This window comes from Hypanus sabinus, chromosome 9, assembly GCF_030144855.1.
Source record: "Hypanus sabinus isolate sHypSab1 chromosome 9, sHypSab1.hap1, whole genome shotgun sequence".
In the NCBI taxonomy this organism is placed as follows: domain Eukaryota; kingdom Metazoa; phylum Chordata; class Chondrichthyes; order Myliobatiformes; family Dasyatidae; genus Hypanus; species Hypanus sabinus.
Genome location: NC_082714.1, coordinates 84507891 through 84529406, shown reverse-complemented (window position 1 = coordinate 84529406; position 21516 = coordinate 84507891). Strand labels below are relative to the sequence as shown.

At 47.8% G+C, this 21516-nt stretch overlaps 1 protein-coding gene across 1 annotated transcript in view; it reads left to right on the top strand.

The window, feature by feature from the left end:
* Nucleotides 1–21303, top strand: part of LOC132399543 (DC-STAMP domain-containing protein 2-like) — a 65939-nt gene extending 44636 nt beyond the window's left edge. The window contains exons 9-10 of the mRNA XM_059980022.1: nucleotides 14294–14566; nucleotides 20884–21303. Of these exons, the coding sequence (XP_059836005.1) occupies nucleotides 14294–14566; nucleotides 20884–21217 (607 nt within the window). The 3' untranslated portion in view covers nucleotides 21218–21303. The remainder of the gene's footprint in view (nucleotides 1–14293; nucleotides 14567–20883) is intronic.
* Nucleotides 21304–21516: the final 213 nt, after the last annotated feature.

Sequence of the window (21516 nt, the reverse complement as noted above, 5' to 3'; positions counted from 1 at the left end):
GCTGGAGGTGAAGGGGCAGGATGTCAAAATGAGAAGGTAGGGAGAGGGGGAGGAGGACGGGACAGAAGTGGATAGTGAAGCCAGATGGGAAAGGTAAAGGGCTGGAGAGGAAGGGATCTGATAGTAGAGGAGAGTGGACCGTGGGAGAAAGGGAAAGAGGAGGGGCACCAGAGGGAAGTGATAGGCAGGTGAGGAGAAGAGGCAAGAGGCCTAACTGGGGAGTAGAAGAAGAGGGAAAGGTGGGGGGGGGGGGGGAACTCCGAAAGGAGAAATGGACCTGGACAGAAATCAAACTGCTGCTCCTGCATCCGGGGAGTGGCGTCATCAGGGAGCAACATGTCAGAATGAGAATGGGGACTGGATTTGCCCAGACCCTTCCTGACTTGGAGCAGCTAGCAAACCATCCCTCTGAGGAGAGCACAGGAGTGCGTGCAGAAGGGCCGCGTCCCCTCGCAGCTCCAGCGATCCTGACCTCATTTGCCACCCGAGAGTTCGCACGTTCTCCCATCGACTCCTGCACTCTCCCTCCAGAGTATCTGGTTTGCTCCTGCATCTCAAATGCGAGTAGGTGCCCCCCTAGTCCGGTGGCAGGGTAAAATGACAGGCTGTAAGACTCAGCAGCAGAATTAGGCCATTCGGCCCATTGAGTCTTTTCTATGGGCATTTGTGAGAGTGAACACGCAGTGGGGTAGAGGGAAATGGGGGGGGGAAGCAATGGAACGAGGAGATTGCCACTAGCAACACAACTGACCATCAGAAGATAGATACCACAGGAGGGCAGAGAGATTTACAGGTGTGAGGCTACCTCTGAAAAACTTTTCAACTTGTGAAACCATACAAAACGCTGGTGGAACACAGCAGGCCAGGCAGCATCTATAGGGAGAAGCACCGTCGAGGTTTCGGGCCGAGACCCTTCGTCAGGACTAACTGAAAGGAAAGATTTGCCAATCACCTTTCCAGCTCTCAGCTTCACCCCACCCCTCCAGTCTTCTCCTATCATTTCACATTTCCCCCTGCCCCTCCTACTTTCAAATCTCTTAGTATCTCTCCTTTCAATCCTTTAGTCCTGACGAAGGGTCTCAGCCCAAAACGTTGACAACGCTTCTCCCTATAGATGCTGCCTGGCCTGCTGTGTTCCACCAGCATTTTGTGTATGTTGCTTGAATTTCCAGCATCTGCAGATTTCCTCATGATTTTCTGTCCCATCACTGGTTGATAAATGCAGAGAGCCAGAGTTATTACAGGCTGAGAGTCAAGCCCACACCCACTGGGGCAGAAGAATATCAGAATCAGGTTCATTATCACTGGCACGTGTTGTGAAATTTGTTACCTTAGCAGCAGAACTTCAATGCAATACATAATATAGAAGAAAAAGTTTAAAAACTATATATTTAACAGATTTAAAAGTCGTGCAAAAACAAAACTATTTTTTAAAAAGTGAGGTGGTGTTCAAGGGCTGTATGTCCATTTAGGAATCGGACAGCAGAGGGGAAGAAGCTGTTCCTGAATCGCTGAGTGTGTGCCTTCAGGCTTCTGTACCTCCTACCTCGTGGTAACAGTGAGAAAAGGGCGTCCCCTGGGTGCTGGAGGTCCTTAATAATGGAGGCTGCTCCCTGAAGATGTCCTGGGTACTTTATAGGCTAGTATCCAAGATGGAGCTGACCGGATTTACAACCTTCTGCAGCTTCTTTCGATCCTGTGCAGTAGCCCCCAGTAGTGATGCAGCCTGTCAGAATGCTCTCCACAGTACAACTATAGAAGCTTTTGAGTGTATTTGGTGACATAACAAATCTCTTTAAACTCCTAATGAAGTGTGGTCACTGTTTTGCCTTCTTTATAATTGTATCAGTATGTTGGGACCAGGTTAGATCCTCAGAGATCTTGACACCCAGGAACTTGAAGCGGCTCACTCTCTCCACTTCTGATCCCTCTATGAGGATCGGTATGTGTTCCTTCATCTTACCCTTCCTGAAGTCCACAATCAGCTCTTCGGTCTTATTGACATTGAGTGCCAGGTTGTTGCTGCGCCACCACTCCACTAGTTGGTATATCTCAATCCTGTACGCCCTCTCGTCAGCAGCTGAGATTCTGCCAACAATGGCTGTATCATCAGCAAATTTATAGATGGTATTTGAGCTGTGCCTAGCCACACAGTCAAGTGTATATAGAGAGTAGGGCAGTGGGCTAAACACACACCCCTGAGGTGCGCCAGTGGTGATCGTCAGCAAGGAAGAGATATTTTCATCAATCCACAATGGATTGTAGTCTTCCAGTTAGGAAGTTGAGGATCCAATTGCAGAGGGAGGTACAGAGGCCCAGGTTCTGTAACTTACCCATCAGGATTGTGGGAATGATGTGTTAAATGTAGTCAATGAGCAGTACCCTGATGTTTGTGTTGTCCAGGTGGTGTAAGGCCATGTGAAGAGCCATTGAGATCGCACACACCCCTGAGGTACACCAGTGTTGATCGTCAAATAGGCAATTTGCAGTGGGCCCAGGTCTTTGCTGAGGCAGGAGTTCAGTCTAGTCATGACAGAATATTTCATCACTGCAGACGTGAGTGCGACTGGGCTATGATCATTAAGGCAGCTCACACTGAGGCCTGGGCTGAACAGACACCACAGTGCTGGAAGATGGAATATGGAAGAAAACTGAGATTGCTAGAGAGTTTAGAGCAGTAGTCACCAACCTTTTTAAGCCCAAGATCCCCTACCTTGGCCTTAGTGAAAAGCAAGATCGACCTACTAAATCATTTAGAGAAAAAACAGCTCAGATTGTACTTCCAACTTGAGGCTCCTTATTTGGGCTAATTGTATATTAATTACGTAAAACGCTTTTGTCAAACTTTCAAATTAATTTAACCAAGAAAACGTTGTAACTAGCATATCAAACAGGCCACAGCGGCATCGAGCTCCTCCAGTAACACCTTGAATAAGCAGTGCTGAAGCGCTTTTGCTTGAATCAAGATTATCAGTTTGACCACCAGTGTCATTACATGAGAAAAGTCCACGACCTTCCCAGCCAAGGGCTGCTGATGAATCACACAGTGAGAATCCAGGAAGTCGGGAAAATCAGGGTCATTACGGCACAGTGCTATAAAAACCAACACACACACTGTGCATTGCTGGGGCCCCATCAGTAGTAATTGCCACCAGTTTATCAATGGGGATGTCATTTTCATGGACATTTTATTACACTAACTGTAAATAGCCTCACCTCTTGTTCTCTCCTTTAAGTGCAAAAGAGTGAGGAAGTCCTCCTTTGTCGTAAAATCCTGGAAAGCCATTCTGACAAATAGAACAGGCTGAGCTGTTTGCATTACATCCAGGGATTCATCGAACTGTCGTGAAAAAATATTCACAGAGTGACAAGTCCTTTAACACAGTCGATCCACGTCCTCTGAGCAGCATGTTTGCTGGGCTTTCAACCCCGATTTCAGCTCCTCAACTCTCCTGGTATTGGTAAACTTACTGAGACACTAGTATAAGTTTCAGGGGTACACAGGCTGTTTTTGTTTCCCATTTCTTGTACACTTGGGGAATGTTGGAATTTAAAGGGGGAGAAGTGTTGTAATGTGAGCATTATAAAGATAAGTTAATACCAGTTAGGATCATGGTAAAGCTGTTTGTAAAGAGAGATTGTTTCCGGGGTTGCAGGGTTTTCCTTCCCGTCTTTTCAAGCATTAGTAATTTCAAGCATTAGTGAAAACTTCTGTATGTGAATTTCGTTTTACCGTCCTAGATGAAGTTGTTCCTTTTGGCATGAAGTTGTCAAGTGATCCTTCTTCAAAATAGAAGTTACTACATACTTACATCAAAAGGTTTATCAGGCATAATGTATTTGTGTATTTATTTTTTTGGGGATCTACTGGGGAAGTCTCAAAGATCGACTGGTTGGCAACCACTCGTTTAGAGGGTCCAGCGAGGTCCTAAAGGCAGGAATTCCATTAGCCGTGCCGGCTCTGGACCGTGCTTTTGACACTGCCGAAAGTGCAGCCGATCTGACGGTGAACTTTGGTCACGTGTTCCAGGAGGAAGGCGAGAAGTTGTCTGCCTACATTTTAGGCTTGGAGAAACTGCAGCATTGTTTGTGTCACAAATGGGGCATTCAGCTTTCTGAGAGAAATGGCTTGAGGTTGGAGCAAGTTGTGAAGGGCGCGCTGCCACATGACATGATTGCTCTACATTTTAAAAATCACTTTCCACCTTTTACTGAGTTACTCAGAGAGGAGAAAAACATGATTTAGAAGCAGGGTCTTCAGTGGTAGAGTGACCCCCGATGCCAGGGAGATGGAGGTTTTGAGGAATGAGGTGGAAAACCTTCGATGGATGTCTGCTAATCTTTCAGCTGAACATGAATTGTCCGTTGGGAGGCTGGACACATTGCTCTGACGCGGTGGACTGCTGCTGGAGAGGGTCTCTTGAGTAGAGAGGTGACGGGTATTTTCCGTTACAACCGTGGAGAAGATGGACATTTCAAGCGAAAGTGTGAGGGACAGGAAAATCTTGGAAAAGTAAGTCGGCAGTTAATCAAACAGAGAAGAAAAGAGGCGAAGCTACGGGGGCCCCAGTAAGCGAAGGGGCTGGCATCTCGGAGAGATAACATCCCCATGAGTGTATCAGGGGAAACACTAAAGAGCAAAACCCTATTCCTGAAGGTTTAGTGGGACCGAGCTCTGATGCTTCCGTACAGATTGAAGGCGTTTATGCTGCAGCCATACTTGACACAGGTTCTCAAGTTAGTTCACTTTATAGATCCTTTTACAATCGGTACTTGACACGTTTATCATTGACGCCACTCAGTGCCCTGGAAACTCAGGGGCTTAGTACTGATGAATACCCATAGAATGACGACTTGAAGTTGAAGGTGGAGTTTTCAGAAGCAGGTGTTGAGTTAACTGAGACTATTGACACCCCAGTGTTGGTCTGCCCGGATCCAGTTGAAAGGGGTAAACACGAGGAAATCTACAGATGCTGGAAATTCAAACAACAACACACACAAAATGCTGGTGGAACACAGCAGGCCAGGCAGCATCTATAGGGAGAAGTGCTGTCGACGTTTCGGGCCGAGACCCTTCGTCAGGAAATGGAGTGGGGCTACCATTCCTGCCAGGACAAATATTCCCATTGTGAAAAGGCTCCTGGGAATCTGCAGGGAGGGAAATGGAGAGCACCTTTTGAAAACCTTGCCCACTCACCCTGTGTCAGAGCTGCTTTAAGAAGGAGCAGTTCCTCCCAAGCAGGGTGATGGGCAGAAATGAGGAACTGTGCTGTACACCCTGTCTAAACCTGTCCTATTACGTCCTGGAGTGTTAACAACCCCCACGTTCGCCAGAATGCCCAACGCCTCGGCCATCCCGGTGGATGCTCCTGAAGATCAGGAGGAAGAGTCACACTCACCTGCAGGAGTGTTGCTGAGACCTGAACTCTTTGAAATCTGAGATCTGAAATTTTTGGCTGTCTACGCAAACAGGGTGACGGTGATTATCAGGAGCACCTCAGGGAGAGAGGTTCCCCTCGAGTGTGGGGTGCGACTGCCCCTCTTTTTCCCGTGAGGGTCGTGTCTACTTTTCCTGGGGAAACGGAAGACAGTCTCCTGGATCGAAGAAGTCAACATTAAAGTTATACAGCTTTGGTGACTCACCAATGCCCGAGGAATGGAAAAGGAGACAAAATGAGATGTTCGAACGCAAAGCTGCCTTTTCTACTGACAAGTCTGATGTTGGGGTTGCTCCAAGAGTTCTTGCCGCTCTATTAGAGCAACCGAGGACACCCCTTTCAGAGAGGTCTCGCTGGTTAGCAGCAGTGGAGATCGAAGATCTTCATTTAGGTAGGTGTTGCAGAATGAAACTAGGTTCGGTGATGGAGCAGAGGGAACTGAAGCTGTCAGAAGATAGGTATGATAAGGATGTTTCTGATCACATCCATGATATCCTGAAGTGGGAAGGTGAACAGCCAGAGGTTGTGGTACATATTGGTACCAATGACATAGGTAGGGAAAGGAAAGGGGTCCTGAAAACAGACTACAGGGAGCAAGGAAGGAAGTTGAGAAGCCGGACCTCAAAGGTAGTAATCTCGGGATTACTGCCTGTGCCACGTGACAGTGAGTATAGGAATAGAGTGAGGTGGAGGATAAATGCAAGGCTGAGGGATTGGAGCAGGGGGCAGGGATTCAGATTTCTGGATCATTGGGACCTCTTTTGGGGCAGGAGTGACCTGTACAAAAAGGACGAGATACATTTGAATCCAAGGGGGACCTATCCTGGCAGTGAGGTTTGCTAAGGCTATTGAGGAGAGTTTAAACTAGAATTTCTGGGGGTGGGAACCAAACTGAAGAGACAGAGAAGGAGGCGATTGGCTCGCAAATAGAGAACGCTTGTAGACGGTGTGAGAGGGAGGATAGGCAAGTGATAGAGAAGGGATGCGCTCAGACCAATGGTTTGAGATGTGTCTATTTTAATGCAAGAAGCATCATGAACAAAGCCAATGAGCTTAGAGCATGGATCAATACATGGATCTATGATGTGGTGGCCATTACAGAGACTTGGATGGCTCAGGGGCAGGAATAGTTACTTAGAGTGCCAGGCTTTAGATGTTTCAGAAAGGATGGGGAGGGAGGCAAAAGAGGTGGGGACATGGCACTGTTGATCAGAGATAGTGTCAGTTGCAGAAAAGGAGAAAGTCATGAAGGGGTTGTCTACGGGGTCTCTGTGAGTGAAAGTTAGGAACAGGAGGGGGTCAATAACTCTACTGGGTGTTATTTATAGACCACCCAATAATAAGAGGGACCTCGAGGAGTAGATAGGGAGAGAGATTCTGGAATTGTGTAATAATAACAGGGTTGTCGTGGTGGGAGATTTTAATTTCCTAAATATTGATTGGCATCTCCCTAGAGCAAGGGGTTTAGATGGGGTGGAGTTTGTTAGGTGTGTTCAGGAAGGTTTCTTGACACAAGAGGAGAGGCTGTACTTGATCTGGTATTGAGAAATGAACCTGGTCAGGTGTCAGGTCTCTCAGTGCGAGAGCATTTTGGAGATAGTGATCACAATTCTCTCTCCTTTACCGTAGTATTGGAGAGGGATAGGAACAGACAAGTTGGAAAGTTTTTAATTAGATTAAGGGGAAATATGAAGCTATCAGGCAGGAACTTGGAAGCACACATTTGGAATAGATGTTCTCAGGGAAGTGTACAGCAGAAATGTGACAAATGTTCAGGGGATATTTGCACGGAATTCTGCACAGGTTTGTTCCAATGAGACAGGGAAAGGATAGGAGGGTACAGGAACCATGGTGTACAAAGGCTGTTGTAAATCTAGTCAAGAGGAAAAGAAAAACTTACAAAAGGTTCAAAAAAACTAGGTAATGATAGAGATCTAAAAGATTATAAGGCTAGCAGGAAGGAGCTTAAGAATAAAATGAGGAGAGCCAGAAGGGGCCATGAGAAGGCCTTGGTGAGCAGAATTAAGGAAGACCCCAAGGCATTCTACAAGCACATGAAGAGCAAGAGGATAAGATGTGAGAAAATAGGACCAATCAAGTGTGATAGTGGGAAAGTGTGTATGGAGCCAGAGATGATAGCAGAGGTACTTAATGAGTACTTTGCTTCAGTATTCACTATGGAAAAGGATCTTGGTGATTGCAGGGATGACTTACAATGAATTGAAAGGCTTGAGCATGTAGATACTAAGAAACAGGATGTGTTGGAGCTTTTGGAAAGCATCAAGTTGGATAAGTCTCCGGGACCGGATGAGATGTACCCCAGGCTACAGTCGGAGGCGAGGGAGGAGATTGTTGAGCCTCTGGCAATGAGCTTTGCATCATCAATGGGAATGGGAAAGGTTCTGGAGGATTGGAGAGTTGTGGATGTTGTTCCCTTATACAAGAAAGTGCATAGAGATACCCCAGGATATTATAAACCAGTGCATCTTAATTCAGTGGTTGGTAAGTTGATGGAAAAGATCCTGACAGGATATATGAACATTTGGAGAGGCATAATATGATTAGGAATGGCTTTGTCAAAGGCAGGTCATGCCTTCCGAGCCTGATTGAATTTTTTGAGGATGTGACTAAACACATTGATGAAGGTGGAGCAGTAGATGTAGTGTATATGGATTTCAGCAAGGCATTTGATAAGGTACCCCATGCAAGGCTTATTGAGAAAGTAAGGAGGCATGGAATCCAAGTGGGCATTGCTTTGTGGATCCAGAACCGGCTTGCCCACAGAAGGCAAAGAGTGGTTGTAGACGGGTCATATTCTGCATGGAGGACGGTGACCAGTGGAGTGCCCCAGGGATCTGTTCTGGGACCCTTACTCTTCATAATTTTTATAAATGACCTGGATGAGGAAGTGGAGGGATGGGTTAGTAAATTTGTTGGTGACATAAAGATTGGGGTGTTGTGGATAGTGTGGAGGGCTGTCAGAGGTTACAACAGGATATTGATAGGATGCAAAATTGAGCTGAGAAGTGGCAGATGGAGTTCAACCCAGATAAGTGTGAGGTGGTTCATTTTGGTAGGTCAAATATAATGGCAGAATGGTAAGACTCTTGGCAGCGTGGAGGATCAGAGGGATCTTGGGGTCCAAGTCCATAGGATGCTCAAAACTGCTGTGCAGGTTGACTCTGTGGTTAAGAAGGTGTACGGTGTACTGGCCTTCATCAACTGTGAGACTGTTTAAGAGCTGAGAGGTAATGTTACAGCTATATAGGACCCTGGTCAGACCCCACTTGGAGTACTGTGCTCAGTTCTGGTCGCCTCACTACAGGAAGGCTGTGGAAACCATAGAAAGGGTGCAGAGGAGATTTACAAGGATGTTGCCTGGATTGGGGAGCATGTCTTACGAGAATAGGATGAGTGAACTTGAAACAACACACACAAAATGCTGGTAGAACACAGCAGGCCAGGCAGCATCTATAGGGAGAAGCACTGTCGACGTTTCGGGCTGAGACCCTTCGTCAGGACTGACTGAAGAGAAAGGCACTAGGAAATTTGAAAGTAGAGGGGGGAGGGGGAAATGTGAAATGATAGGAGAAAACCAGAGGGGGTGGGATGAAGCTAAGAGCTAGAAAGGTGATTGGCGAAAGTGATACGGAGCTGGAGAAGGGAAAGAATCATGGGACGGGAGGCCTCGGGAGAAAGAAAGGTGGAGGGGGGGAGCACCAGAGGGAGATGGAGAACAGGCAGAGTGATGGGCAGAGAGAGTGAAAAAAACAAACAACTAAATATATCAGGGATGGGGTAAGAAGGGGAGGAGGGGCATTAACGGAAGTTAGAGAAGCCACACTCAGGTTGGAGGAACAAAACCTTATATACCAGCTGGGTAGCCTCCAACCTGATGGCATGAACATTGACTTCTCTAACTTCTGTTAATGCCCCTCCTCCCCTTCTTACCCCATCCCTGACATATTTAGTTGTTTGTTTTTTTCTCTCTCTCTGCCCATCACTCTGCCTGTTCTCCATCTCCCTCTGGTGCTCCCCTCCCCCTTTCTTTCTCCCAAGGCCTCCCGTCCCATGATCCTTTCCCTTCTCCAGCTCTTAACTTTCGCCTATCACCTTTCCAGCTCTTAGCTTCATCCCACCCTCTCCGGTCTTCTATCATTTCTCATTTCCCCCTGCCCCTACTACTTTCAAATCTCTTAGTTCCTTTCTCTTCAGTTAGTCCTGACGAAGGGTCTCGGCCCAAAACGTTGATAGTTCTTCTCCTTATAGATGCTGCCTGGCCTGCTGTGTTCCACCAGCATTTTGTGTGCGTTGTTTGAATTTCCTCGTGTTTGCTGACTGAACTCGGCTTTTTTTCCTTGGAGTGACAGAGGATGAGAGGTGACCTGATAGAGGTGTATAAGATGATGAGAGCCATTGATCGTGTGGATAGTCAGAGGCTTTTTCCCAGGGCTGAAATGGCTAGCACGAGAGGGCACAGTTTTAAGGTGCTTGTAAGTGGGTACAGAGGAGATGTCAGGGATAAGTTTTTTTATGCCGAGAGTGCGTGGAATGGGCTGCCGGTGACAGTGGTTGAGGCAGATACAATAGGGTCTTGTAAGAGACTCCTGGATAGGTACATGGAGCTTAGGAAAGTAGAGGGCTATGGGTAATCCGAGGTAATTTCTAAAGTAAGTACATGTTGGCACAGCATTGCAGGCCAAGGGCCAGTATTGTGGGCTGTAGGTTTTGGTGTTTTCATTGATATACAGGGTGAGGCACCCTCCAGTAGACAGGAAATGCCACAAGGAGTGGTTGAAGCTGAAGATGAGATAAGGAGGTCTCAGAGAGTCAGGAAACTCCGAGCTGGGCTGTCAGAGGATGCGCCTAGGAAATGGAGAATCATGTCCATTCCCACGGTGAGATATCCTGGGATACTGCTTTCAAGTTTCAGTGAAAGACAATTTAGGGGAAGATTAGGCTGTGATTTAATGTTGGAAAGACAGTAAGAGCTTGCACTTTAACCTGGAGAGGTACACCAAGATCTCACAGCCTGGGAAGGCCAGGACTTCCACTTACAAATGGATTGGGGAGTACTGAAATCACAAAATTTATTTGAATACTGTGTTATTAATAATAGTTTGATGAATTTCAAAGTCATGAGGACATGACTATTTTTGGTTGGGGGAGAACGTAATGCCCTGGTTAGCATTTTTACTGCTATGCTGTAGGGATTTCATTTTAGCAGTTCTATAAAAGGAGTGTGCCCTGTTTTAGGATTTCGGCAAAATGATGAGGGACTGTGATGTTCAACTTAGGAATGTTGTGTCAGCCAGTCAGGATGGCGGAATTGGGGCAAGTACAAGAGACTCGGCAGAGGGAGATTTTATTTTGTCGGACAGTGTGATTCACGGGTCTTTTTGGCGGGAGCTGCCGAGAGGACAGGGGGAAGGTGGCTGAGGGTGCTGTGGGAAAGAGTTTGTAAATATACCTTTATAATTTAATACCAGTGTACGATCTATTATTCCTTGCCGACCGATAACTGTGTATTAGCTGTATTTACACAGCATTGGTTCACATCGAAGTTTCTTTAATCGGAGCATCGCGATGTTCCTGTTCAGCTGAACCCAAAACAAACCGACCCGCGACGTACATTGTTTGTGAAAGGTGGCCTCCTCCGCACTGAGTTGTGTGGTTGTTTGCAGGGCTGGCAATGCGTCAAGTTTGCACAGGAGCCCGGTGAGGGGGCTGCATGTACGTACAAAACCAAATGGAGTAAAGAGAGCAAAATACTGAGGATTCCTGGACCATTCAGAAATTTATTTTCATTATATTTTATTCAGAGATCAATCACAGAATAGGGCTTCTGGCTCAACAAGCTGTGCCAGCCAGCGATCCACATAATGAAGAGAGAAGTAAAAATAATGAGGCTTTGTGGTCCGTTCAGACAACAAATGAGGCTAATGAGGCTTTGTTGTCTCCCTTTCTCTTCACCATCTACACCTCAGACTTCAACTACTGCACAGAGTCTTGCCATCTTCAGAAGTTTTCTGATGACTCTGCCATAGTTGGATGCATCAGCAAGGGAGATGAGGCAGAGTACAGGGCTACGGTGGGAAACTTTGTCACATGGTGTGAGCAGAATCATCTGCAGCTTAATGTGGAAAAAGACTAAGGAGCTGGTGGGGGACCTGAGGAGGGCTAAGGCACCAGTGACCCCTGTTTCCATCCAAGGGGTCAGTGTGGACATGGTGGAGGATTACAAATACCTGGGGATACGAATGGACAATAAACTGGACTGGTCAAAGAACACTGAGGCTGTCTACAAGAAGGGTCAGAGCCGTCTCTATTTCCTGAGGACACTGAGGTCCTTTAACATCTGCCGGACGATGCTGAGGATGTTCTACGAGTCTGTGGTGGTCAGTGCTATCATGTTTGCTGTTATGTGCTGGGGCAGCAGGCTGAGGGTAGCAGACACCAACAGAATCAACAAACTCATTCATAAGGCCAGTGATGTTGTGGGGGTGGAACTGGACTCTCTGACGGTGGTGTCTGAAAAGAGGATGCTGTCCAAGTTGCAGCCATCTTGGACAATGTCTCCCATCCACTCCATAATGTACTGGTTAGGCACAGGAGTACATTCAGCCAGAGACTCATTCCACCGAGATGCAACACTGAGCGTCATAGGAAGTCATTCCTGCCTGTGGCCATCAAACTTTACAACTCCTCCCTCAGAGTGTCAGACACCCTGAACCAATAGGCTGGTCCTGGACTTATTTCCACTGGGCATAATTTACTTATTATTATTTAATTATTTATGGTTTTATATTGTTATATTTCTACATTATTCTTGATTGGTGCAACTGTAACGAAACCCGATTTCCCTCGGGATCATCGGGATCAATAAACTATGTCTGACTAAAATGTTGAGTGTGGGTCTTCAGGCTCCTGTACCTCCTCCCTGATGGAAGTAACAAGAAGGGGGAATGTCTAGGGTGGTGGGGGACCTTAGTGGTGGATGCCCTTTTTTTTTATGAGCTATCACTTCTTGAAGATTTCTTGATGTTGGGGAGGATGGTGCCCATGGTAGAGGTGGCAGAGTTTGCAGCCAGTCCTGGGTTGTAGCCTCTTCGTTCTATCAGTTACTGATGTTGAACGTAAAAAAAATAAGAGTTTAATCCTAGTGTTTCCTGAACCCCCTCCCCAGCCGGAGATGTCGGAGACAGGTGAGGTATTAGTAGACATTACTAGGACGAGCCGCAGAGAGGGTGATCCTTGCCTGTGTGATGGGCTGTACTGTACTCAGTGCCTGATCTTTGCACCGTGCTGTTGCCTTGTGATGATTATTACAACCGTGCACACTGCTTCCTTGGAAAGCTTCACACGAGGAAGGAATCTCACTGCGCACACCCACCTTCCTGAGATTCTGAATTGGAGAGTTGATGCTGTCAGGAAGGACCTGGCACCAGTGGACTGGGACAGGTTGCTTTCTTGGCAAGGTGTACTCGGTAAGTGGGGGGCCTTCAAAAGTGACATTTTGAGAGCATAGAGTTTGTGTCAGAATAAAAGGCAAGAATAGCAGGTTTGCTTTTTGAGAGAATTGAGGCACTGGGTAAGGAAAAGGAGGTGCTTAGCAGACATGGAGAAGCAGGAACCAGAGTTACTTGAGGAGTATAAGAAATGCAGGATAACACTCAAGAAGGACTTCAGGACTTGAGTGCTCAGGGAGACAAGATTAAGGAGAATCCTAAGGGCTTCTACAGGTACGTCAAGGACAGAAGGATAGCAAGGGACAAAACTAGCCCTCTGGAGGAAGAGTGCTCACCTATCTGTAGAGCTGAAAGAGATGGTGAGACCCTAAATGGATTGTTTGCATCTGTATTTATTCAGAAGAAAGACAGATGTGAGGCAAAGCAGCAGCGAGGTCATGGGCCCTGTACAGATTATGGAGGAGGAGGTGTTTACTATCTTGAGGCAAGCTGGGGTAAATAAATCCCCAGAGCCAGACAACATGTTCCCTTGCACCCTGTGGGAGGTGGATGCAGAAATTGTACGGGCGCTAACAGAGATAATTAAAACACCTTTCCTCACAGATGAGGTTGGAAGGTACAAAATGTATAAGAAAGGCACTAAGGATAAACCAGGAAGTTATAGGCCAGTGAGCCGGACATTGATAGTGGGAAAGTTAATAGAAGGTATATTCGGCCTCTTGCGATGTAAGTGTTTGGCTAGACAGGGTCTGTTTAAGGGCAGTCAGTATAGCTTTGTGTGTGACAAGTTATGTCTAACCAATCTTAATTTGTCATCCACACACAACATTCCACGAATACTGGAAATTTAAAGAAATGCCCGCAAGGTGCTGGAGGACCTCAGCAGGTCAGGCAGCATTCTGTGGAGAGGGATAAACAGTCGAAGTTTTGGGCTGAGACCCTTCATCAGGACTCGGTCACCTGTGGCTTGCGCGCCTCTCATCATCTTCTGGCTCCTTCCTCCTTCATCTCAGTCCTGATGAAGGGTCTCAGCCTGAAACATCGACTGTTTATTCATCTCCATAGATGCTGCCTGACCTGCTGAGTTCCTCTAGATTTCCAGCACTTAGTGCGTGTGCTACTCTGGATTTCCAGCATCTGCAGAACGTTTTGTGTTCAGTATGTTTTCTCGTCCCTCTTCCTGAACAAGTGCAGAGACTGGGTCTGGCTTCTGGTCCCTTCCTTGACAGTCCCAACGAAGGGTCTCGATCCAAAACGTTGACTATTTACCCCTCCATAGAGGCTGCCAGACCCGCTGAGTTCCTCCAGCGTGCTGCTCGTCTTTGCGTGCTAGAGTGTGTGACAATGAACCTGAATCGGTCTCCCCGCTGTCTGGCCCCACTGCAGAGACTCCAGCGACTCCAGCAAAGTGCATCTGTGGATGAATGCCGTGGATTCGCTGAAATCCCGGATGGACAAGAAGAAGCAGGAACGGAGGAGGATGCGGGCGCTGCTGAAGGAACGGATCCGGACGGCGCTGTACGAGGAGCACAACGTGACGGCGGAAAAAGCCAGCACCCTCAGGAGGCTGTTCCGGGAGAGGAAGAAGGACAAAGGGGGCAAAAAGAAAAGACCGGTGACCCCGTCCACCCTGCCCGAGACCCAGAAGCCTGAACGTAGGTAGGTCAAGGTCACGGTTCGAATACCACATCGACGGCTGCAAATTTTACTTGTATCGCCAGAGAGGCTACCCCATCCCCACTCCGGCCCATACGTGGCTCCCTGTCTTGGAGTAAATCACTCATTCAAACTACAGTCAGGCAGGTAACAGGCAGCTAACACTCACACCACAGGGGAGTCAGACAGTGACCACGTCAGGTCACCCCTCGGCCTCATTCACTCCACGGAAAATAGTACAGCAGGGGAGCAGGCCATTTGGCCCACAATGTTGTACCGAACCAGCTAAAAGGCAAATCAAAAATACCCAAGCATAATCCATCCTACCTTCACTGAGTCTATATCTCTCCATCTTCTTCACATTCATGTTCCTATCTAAATGTCTCTTAAAAGCCTGCAATGTATTGGCCACTGCCACCTCACCTACCCCCCTCGACTTTAAAGCATGCCCTCTGGTATTAGACATTTTTACCCCGAGAAACAGATACCCTCTTGCCCACTCTATCTATGCTTCCCATAATCTTGTAAGCCTCTATCAGGCCTTCCCTCAGCTTCTGGCTCTCCAGAGAAAACAACCCAAGGTTCTGGTGCCCCTCCTGCCCTCTGAACCAGGCTGTGAACCTCGTCTGCAAACCCTCGGCACCCTTCCTGCAGTGGGGCGACCAGAACCGCATACTCCAGATACGGCCAACCAGAGTTTTATAAAGTTGCAACTTCACCTCCTGACCTTTGAACTCAATCCCTCAACCAATAAAAGCAAGCGTTCCTTGAACTTTTTAAACCACCTTATCGATCTTTGTAGCCACTTTCAAAAAGTGATGAGCTGGGATCCCAAGATCTTCTCTGCTCAGCAACACTGTTAAAGATCTCTCCAATAACGGAAAATAGTCTCCTTGTGTTTGTTCCACCAAGGTGCAACACCTCACATTTCTCTGGGTTAAACTCCATCTGCCTTTTCTCAGCCCACATCTGCAACTGACCTATATCGTGCTGAATGCTTTGCCAGTCTCCACAGCTCCACCAGTTTTGGTATCACCCACAAGTTTACTAACCCAGCCATACAGGTCATTAATATCCACCACAAACAGCAGAGGTCTCAGCGCAGATCCCCACGGAACTCCACTAATTACAGATCTCCAGCTTGAATAAGTCCTTTAAACCACCACCCTGTGTCTTCTATGCGTAGATTAGTTCTGAATCCAAACAGTCAATTTGCCACAGACCTCATGCATCCTAATCTTCTGGATTAACCTCCCATGAGGGACTAAAATCCAGTTAGACAGCATCCACATCCCTACCCTCATCAATCTCTCTCGTCACCTTGTCAAAAAACTCAAACTGGTAAAGGCACACACAAAGCCATGCTGGCTCTCCCTATTCAGGCCATGGGTTTCCAAATGCTCATATATACTGTCCCTCAGAATTTCCTCCAGTAATTCCCTACAGCTGATGTGAGGCTCACCGGTCTATAGTACCCAGGATTTTCTCTGGTTCCCTCCTTAAATAGAAGAATAATTTTAGCCAATTCCTCTGGGTCCTCGGTTGTGGCTAGAGAGGACATGAAGATACTGGTCAAGGACCGAGCACTCTTGCCTCCCTCAATAACCTGGGGTCTTCCATCAGACCCTGGGGACTTATCCACCTTAACACCCATTAGGAAGCCCAGCACTTCCTCATCCTTGACTTCTAAACATCCTAATGTATTCACACACTCAGCATGCATCTCCTGGTCCTCCACATCCTTTTCCTTGGGAAATACTGAAGCAAAGTACTCATCAAGCACCTCACTCACTTTCTCCGCATCCAAGCAAACATTTCCTCCTTTATCCTTGAGTGGTCCCACCCTCTCCATAGTCACCCTCTTGCTCTTGATGTATGTTTGGAATACCTCGGGATTCTCCTTAATCCTACTTGCCAAAGACTTTTCATGGCCCCTCCTGGCTTTCCTAATTCCCTTCTTTAGCTCTTTTCTGGTTTCTTTATACTCCTCATGTGCTTCCTTTGATCTGAACTTCTGAAGCTCTACATACTTTTCCTTTTTCTTCTTGACTAAATTCAGCACCTCTCTGGACAGCCAAGGTTCTCTTATCATTCCATCCTGTCCTTCATTCTAACAGGAACATACCTTTCCTGTACTCTCTGCAATTGATCTTTAAATACCCTCCACATGGCTGATGTGGACTTGTCAGTTAAAACATGCTCCCAATTAACGCTTCTTAGGTCCTGCTTAATGCCCTGATAATTTGCCCTACTCCAAGTTAAAACTCTCCCATAAGACCATACCTATCCTTATCTACAGCTGTTAAGGAGCTGTGATCTCTGTTCCCTAACTGTTCACCCGGTGAAAGGTCAGTCAGCTGGCCAGGCTCAGTACCCAACACCAGGTCCAGTACGGCCCCTCCTCTCATTGAAAAGTCCACATGTTGATTTAAGAAATCTTCCTGGATGCACTTAACACATTCTGCCCCATCTAAACCCCTTACACTAAGGAGGACCCAGTTTATATTAGGGAAGTTGAAACTCCCCATGACATAAAATCTATTATTTTCCCTAGTCCCTTAATCTGATTACACATCTGTTCCTCAATGTCCTGGTGGAATTAGAGGGTCTGTAGGACAACCCCACCAGTGTGATTGCACCCTTCCTACTCCTGAGTTCCACCCAAACGGTGTCTGACCCCCCCCCATTATGTCTCCCCGAGTGCTGCTGTCATATTGTCCCTGATCAGCAGTGCAACTCCCTCCCCTCTTCTACCTTCTCCTCCATCTTTTCCAAAACCTCCAAAACTGGGTACATTAAACACTCATTCCAGTCCCTCTCTCAATCAATTTTCAAAAATGCTGAAACATCATAGTTCCACATACTGATCCATGCTCTAAGCTCATCACCCCATAATACTCCCAGCATTAAAATGCACACACTTCAAACTTCTGACCCATAAAACCTGTTATTTTGATTCTGCCTTTCAATTATTTCCCTGACATCTACCTTCTGGTCCCACCTTCCCTTCCTGGCCTGGGGCTCTGGTTCCCCAAACTAGTTTAAACTCTCTGGAGCAGCATCAGCAAACCTCACAGCCGGTTCAGATGCAACCCGTCCCCCTTGAACAGGTCACCCCTTCCCCAGAAAAAGTTCCAGTGATCCAAGAGCATGAAACCCTGTCCCCTGCACCACCACCTCAGCCACTCATTCATCCATGCTATCACCCCATTCCCTGCTGCACTAGCCCATGGCGCAGGGGTAATCCGGAGATTACAACCTTGGAGGTCTTTCTCTTCAGCCTCTTTCCTAACTCTATATACTCTCTGCGTAGGACCTCTTCCCCTGATCTGCCTATGTCATTGATGTCAAAATGCACCACGACCTCTGGCTGTTCCCCCTCCCCTTTGAGAATATCCTGCAGCCACTCTGATGCGTCGTGGACCCTGGCACCCGGGAGGCAACACACCACCCAGTGTGTCTTTTGCTGTCACAGAATCTCCTTTCTGTCCCCCTAACTACTGAGTCCCCATAATGATTGTAGGGATGATTTGCAGCGGACTGAAAAGCTTGAGCATGTAGATGTTAAGGGAGAGGATGTGCTGAAGCTTTTGGAAAGCATCAAGTTGGATAAGTCACCGGGATGGGACAGGATGTACCCCAGGCTACTGTGCGAAGCAAGGGAGGAGATTGCTGAATCTCTGGCGATGATCTTTGCATCATCAATGAGGACGGGAGAGGTTCTGGAGGATTGGAGGGTTGCAGATGGTTATTCAAGAAAGGGAGTAGAGATAGGCCAGGAAATTATAGGCCAGTGAGTTTTACTTCAGTGGTTGGTAAGCTGATGGAGAAGATCCTGAGAGGCAGGATTTATGAACATTTGGAGAGGCATAATATGATTAGGAATAGTCAGCATGGCTTTGTCAAGGGCAGGTCATGGCTTACGAGCCTGATTGAATTTTTTGAGGATGTGACTAAACACATTGATGAAGGAAGAGCAGTAGATGTAGTGTATATGGATTTCAATAAGGCATTTGATAAGGTACCCCATGCAAGACTTATTGAGAAAGTAAGGAGCCATGGGATCCAAGGGGACATTGCTTTGTGGATCCAGAACTGGCTTTCCCACAGAAGACAAAGAGTGGCTGTAGATGGGTCATATTCTGCATGGAGGCCGGTGACCAGTGGAGTGCCTCAGGGATCTGTTCTGGGACACCTTCTCTTCATGATTTTTATAAATGATCTGAATGAGGAAATGGAGGGATAGATTAGTAAGTTTGCTGATGACACAAAGGTTGGGGGTGTTGAGGATAGTGTGGAGGGCTGTCGGAGGTTACAGAGGGACATTGATAGGATGCAAAACTGGGCTGAGAAGTGACAGATGGAGTTCAACCCAGATAAGTGTGAGGTGGTTCATTTTGGTAGGTCAAATATGATGTCAGAATATTGCACTAATGGTAAGACTCTTGGCAGGGTGGAGGATCAGAGGGATCTTGGGGTCCGAGTCCACAGGACACTCAAAGCAGCTGCGCAGGTTGACTCTGTGATTAAGAAGGCGTACGGTGTATTGGCCTTCATCAATCATGGAACTGAATTTAGGAGCTGAGAGGTAATGTTGCAGCTAAATAGGAACCTGGTCAGACCCCACTTGGAGTACTGTGCTCAGTTCTGGTCGCCTCACTACAGGAAGGATGTGGAAACCATAGAAAGGGTGCAGAGCAGATTTACAAGGATGTTGCCTGGATTGGAGAGCATGCCTTATGAGAATAGGTTGAGTGAACTCGGTCTTTTCCCCTTGGAGCGATGGAGGATGAGAGGTGACCTGATAGAGGTGTATAAGATGATGAGAGGCATTGATTGTGTGTATAGTCAGAGGCTGAAATGGCTGCCACAAGAGGGCATAGTTTTAAGGTGTTTGGAAGTAGGTGCAGAAGAGATGTCAGGGTAAGTTTTTTACACAGAGAGTGGTGAGTGCACGGAATGGGCTGCCGGTGGAGGCGGATACGACAGGGTCTTTTAAGAGACTCCTGGATGGATACATGGAGCTTAGTAAAATAGAGGGCTATAGGTAAGCCAAGGTAGTTCTAAGGTAGGGACATGTTCGGTACAGCTTTGTGGGCCAAAGGGCCTGTACTGTGCTGTAGGTTTTCTGTGTTTTTAACTGCCTGACTTTATCTTTCTCTGTCGAATGTCCGTATCGGCCACTGTGCCAACAGCCTGGCTGCTGCTGTCATTATCTAATGGGTCATTTTCAACCTCCACCCCCCCAAAGTATACAATAGGTGTACATGTCACTGATGGAAGTGGACACAGAGGAGCCCTACACTGACCTTTTAATCCCCTTGCCTCTGCTGGTGGTCGCCCATCTACTGTCCGAAGCCCGAAGTAGGGTGTGACCATCTATAATAACTTCAGCCTCCTGACTACGTGCAGCTCTTTAACCCGGTCAGTCAGGTGCACTCGCCACAGATGTAGTCATCAGGGATCCTGAATTCCCACACCTGACAGGAGGGGCCTTCTGTGCTGATTACTCTGAAAAGGCCTAACCCCTCCGAACGGAGCCTTCACGCTCCAGCACTGGCCGCTCCACCTCAGCCGGCCCTGCTTTCATTTGCAGCTGAGTTGAGGCCGCTGATGCCGACTCTTTCAGAGCCTGCACAACCCTAAGTGACCGGCCTTGCCCAAACCTGCTCCTTGACGCTCTCCCTCCCGACACCGACGCTCAGGCTCCTCTGGCCCGTGCCGCGGAAAGTTCCGGGCTTCACCCTCTCCCGTCCGGCTCCCCCCTCAGAGTGTCTCCTGTCTGGATGACCCCCTCCGATCGTCTCCCATTCGGCGGACACTGCGAGCACTTCCCGTCCGGCTGACCCCTGCAAGTGTCTCCCATCCGGCTGCCCCCCTCCATGCGTCTCCCCTCTGACTGCCCCCCTCCATGCGTCTCCCCTCTGACTGCCCCCCTCCATGCGTCTCCCATCCGGCTGCCCCCCTCCATGCGTCTCCCCTCTGACTGCCCCCCTCCAAGCATCTCCTGTCTGGCTCCCTCCAAAACTGTCCTGTCCACGTAGTTAAATGTCTTGTAAACATTGCAAAGTTTCCGAGATATGTCTATGAGTACATGGAGGGGTGGGTTATGGGGGTCTACGATGGGATTAGGCAGTTTGGCTGGGCTAGATGGCCAGAGGTCTATTTCTAGAATCGTGTTCTATGACCAGCCTAAACCAGGACATTTAAACATGGTGATTGCACCCACCCATCTGACATCTCGTCCCACACTCACACCACCCTCTGGGTGCAGGAGTTGCCCCTTTTAACGCGGAATTATTTCTCCTTCACCCGGAAAGCGAGTTGGACTTCAGCTACCAGGACAGGTCGGCGGCTGAGGCGACGAGCTCGGACGAGCCCTACGACCCCAGTGAGTTTATTGAAAGGCGGAAGGGCAGGGACCTGGTCTCCGTGTCCGACCTGAAGCAGCTGAAGGAGGAGCACGGCCACTCCGTGTCCAGCAGCGCAGAGGCCGGAGAGCTCAGCGATGTGCAAGTGGACACCAACTCCAGCCCACCCACCGACAGTACACACACCGACACAGAATCCGGCTGGAAATCCTGGATAGCCGCGTTGAGAAGGTTCCTGCGCAAGTTCCCCAGAGCAGGGGGAAGGAGGAAGACACTGACATAGAGGGAGGGGGTTCGGACAGCAGAAAAGGGGGAGACATTAACAACAACTGCACATCCACCCCAATTCCTGACTTGGGACAGGATGGTTGATGGTCTACGGCTGACGTACAATAAACGAAGAGGGTTATGTCTCAAGTAGATTATCTGAATAAATAGTTTTATTTGAATCAGATGTCTCCTTTTTGACTCGTATTTTACAGCGGGGTAAAAGCCAGCTTGTCCAAGATGCCCCATCCAAACTAATCCCGTTTGCCCGTATTTGGCTTTGCAATGCATGTGCTAGAGGCGTTCAGCATGCAG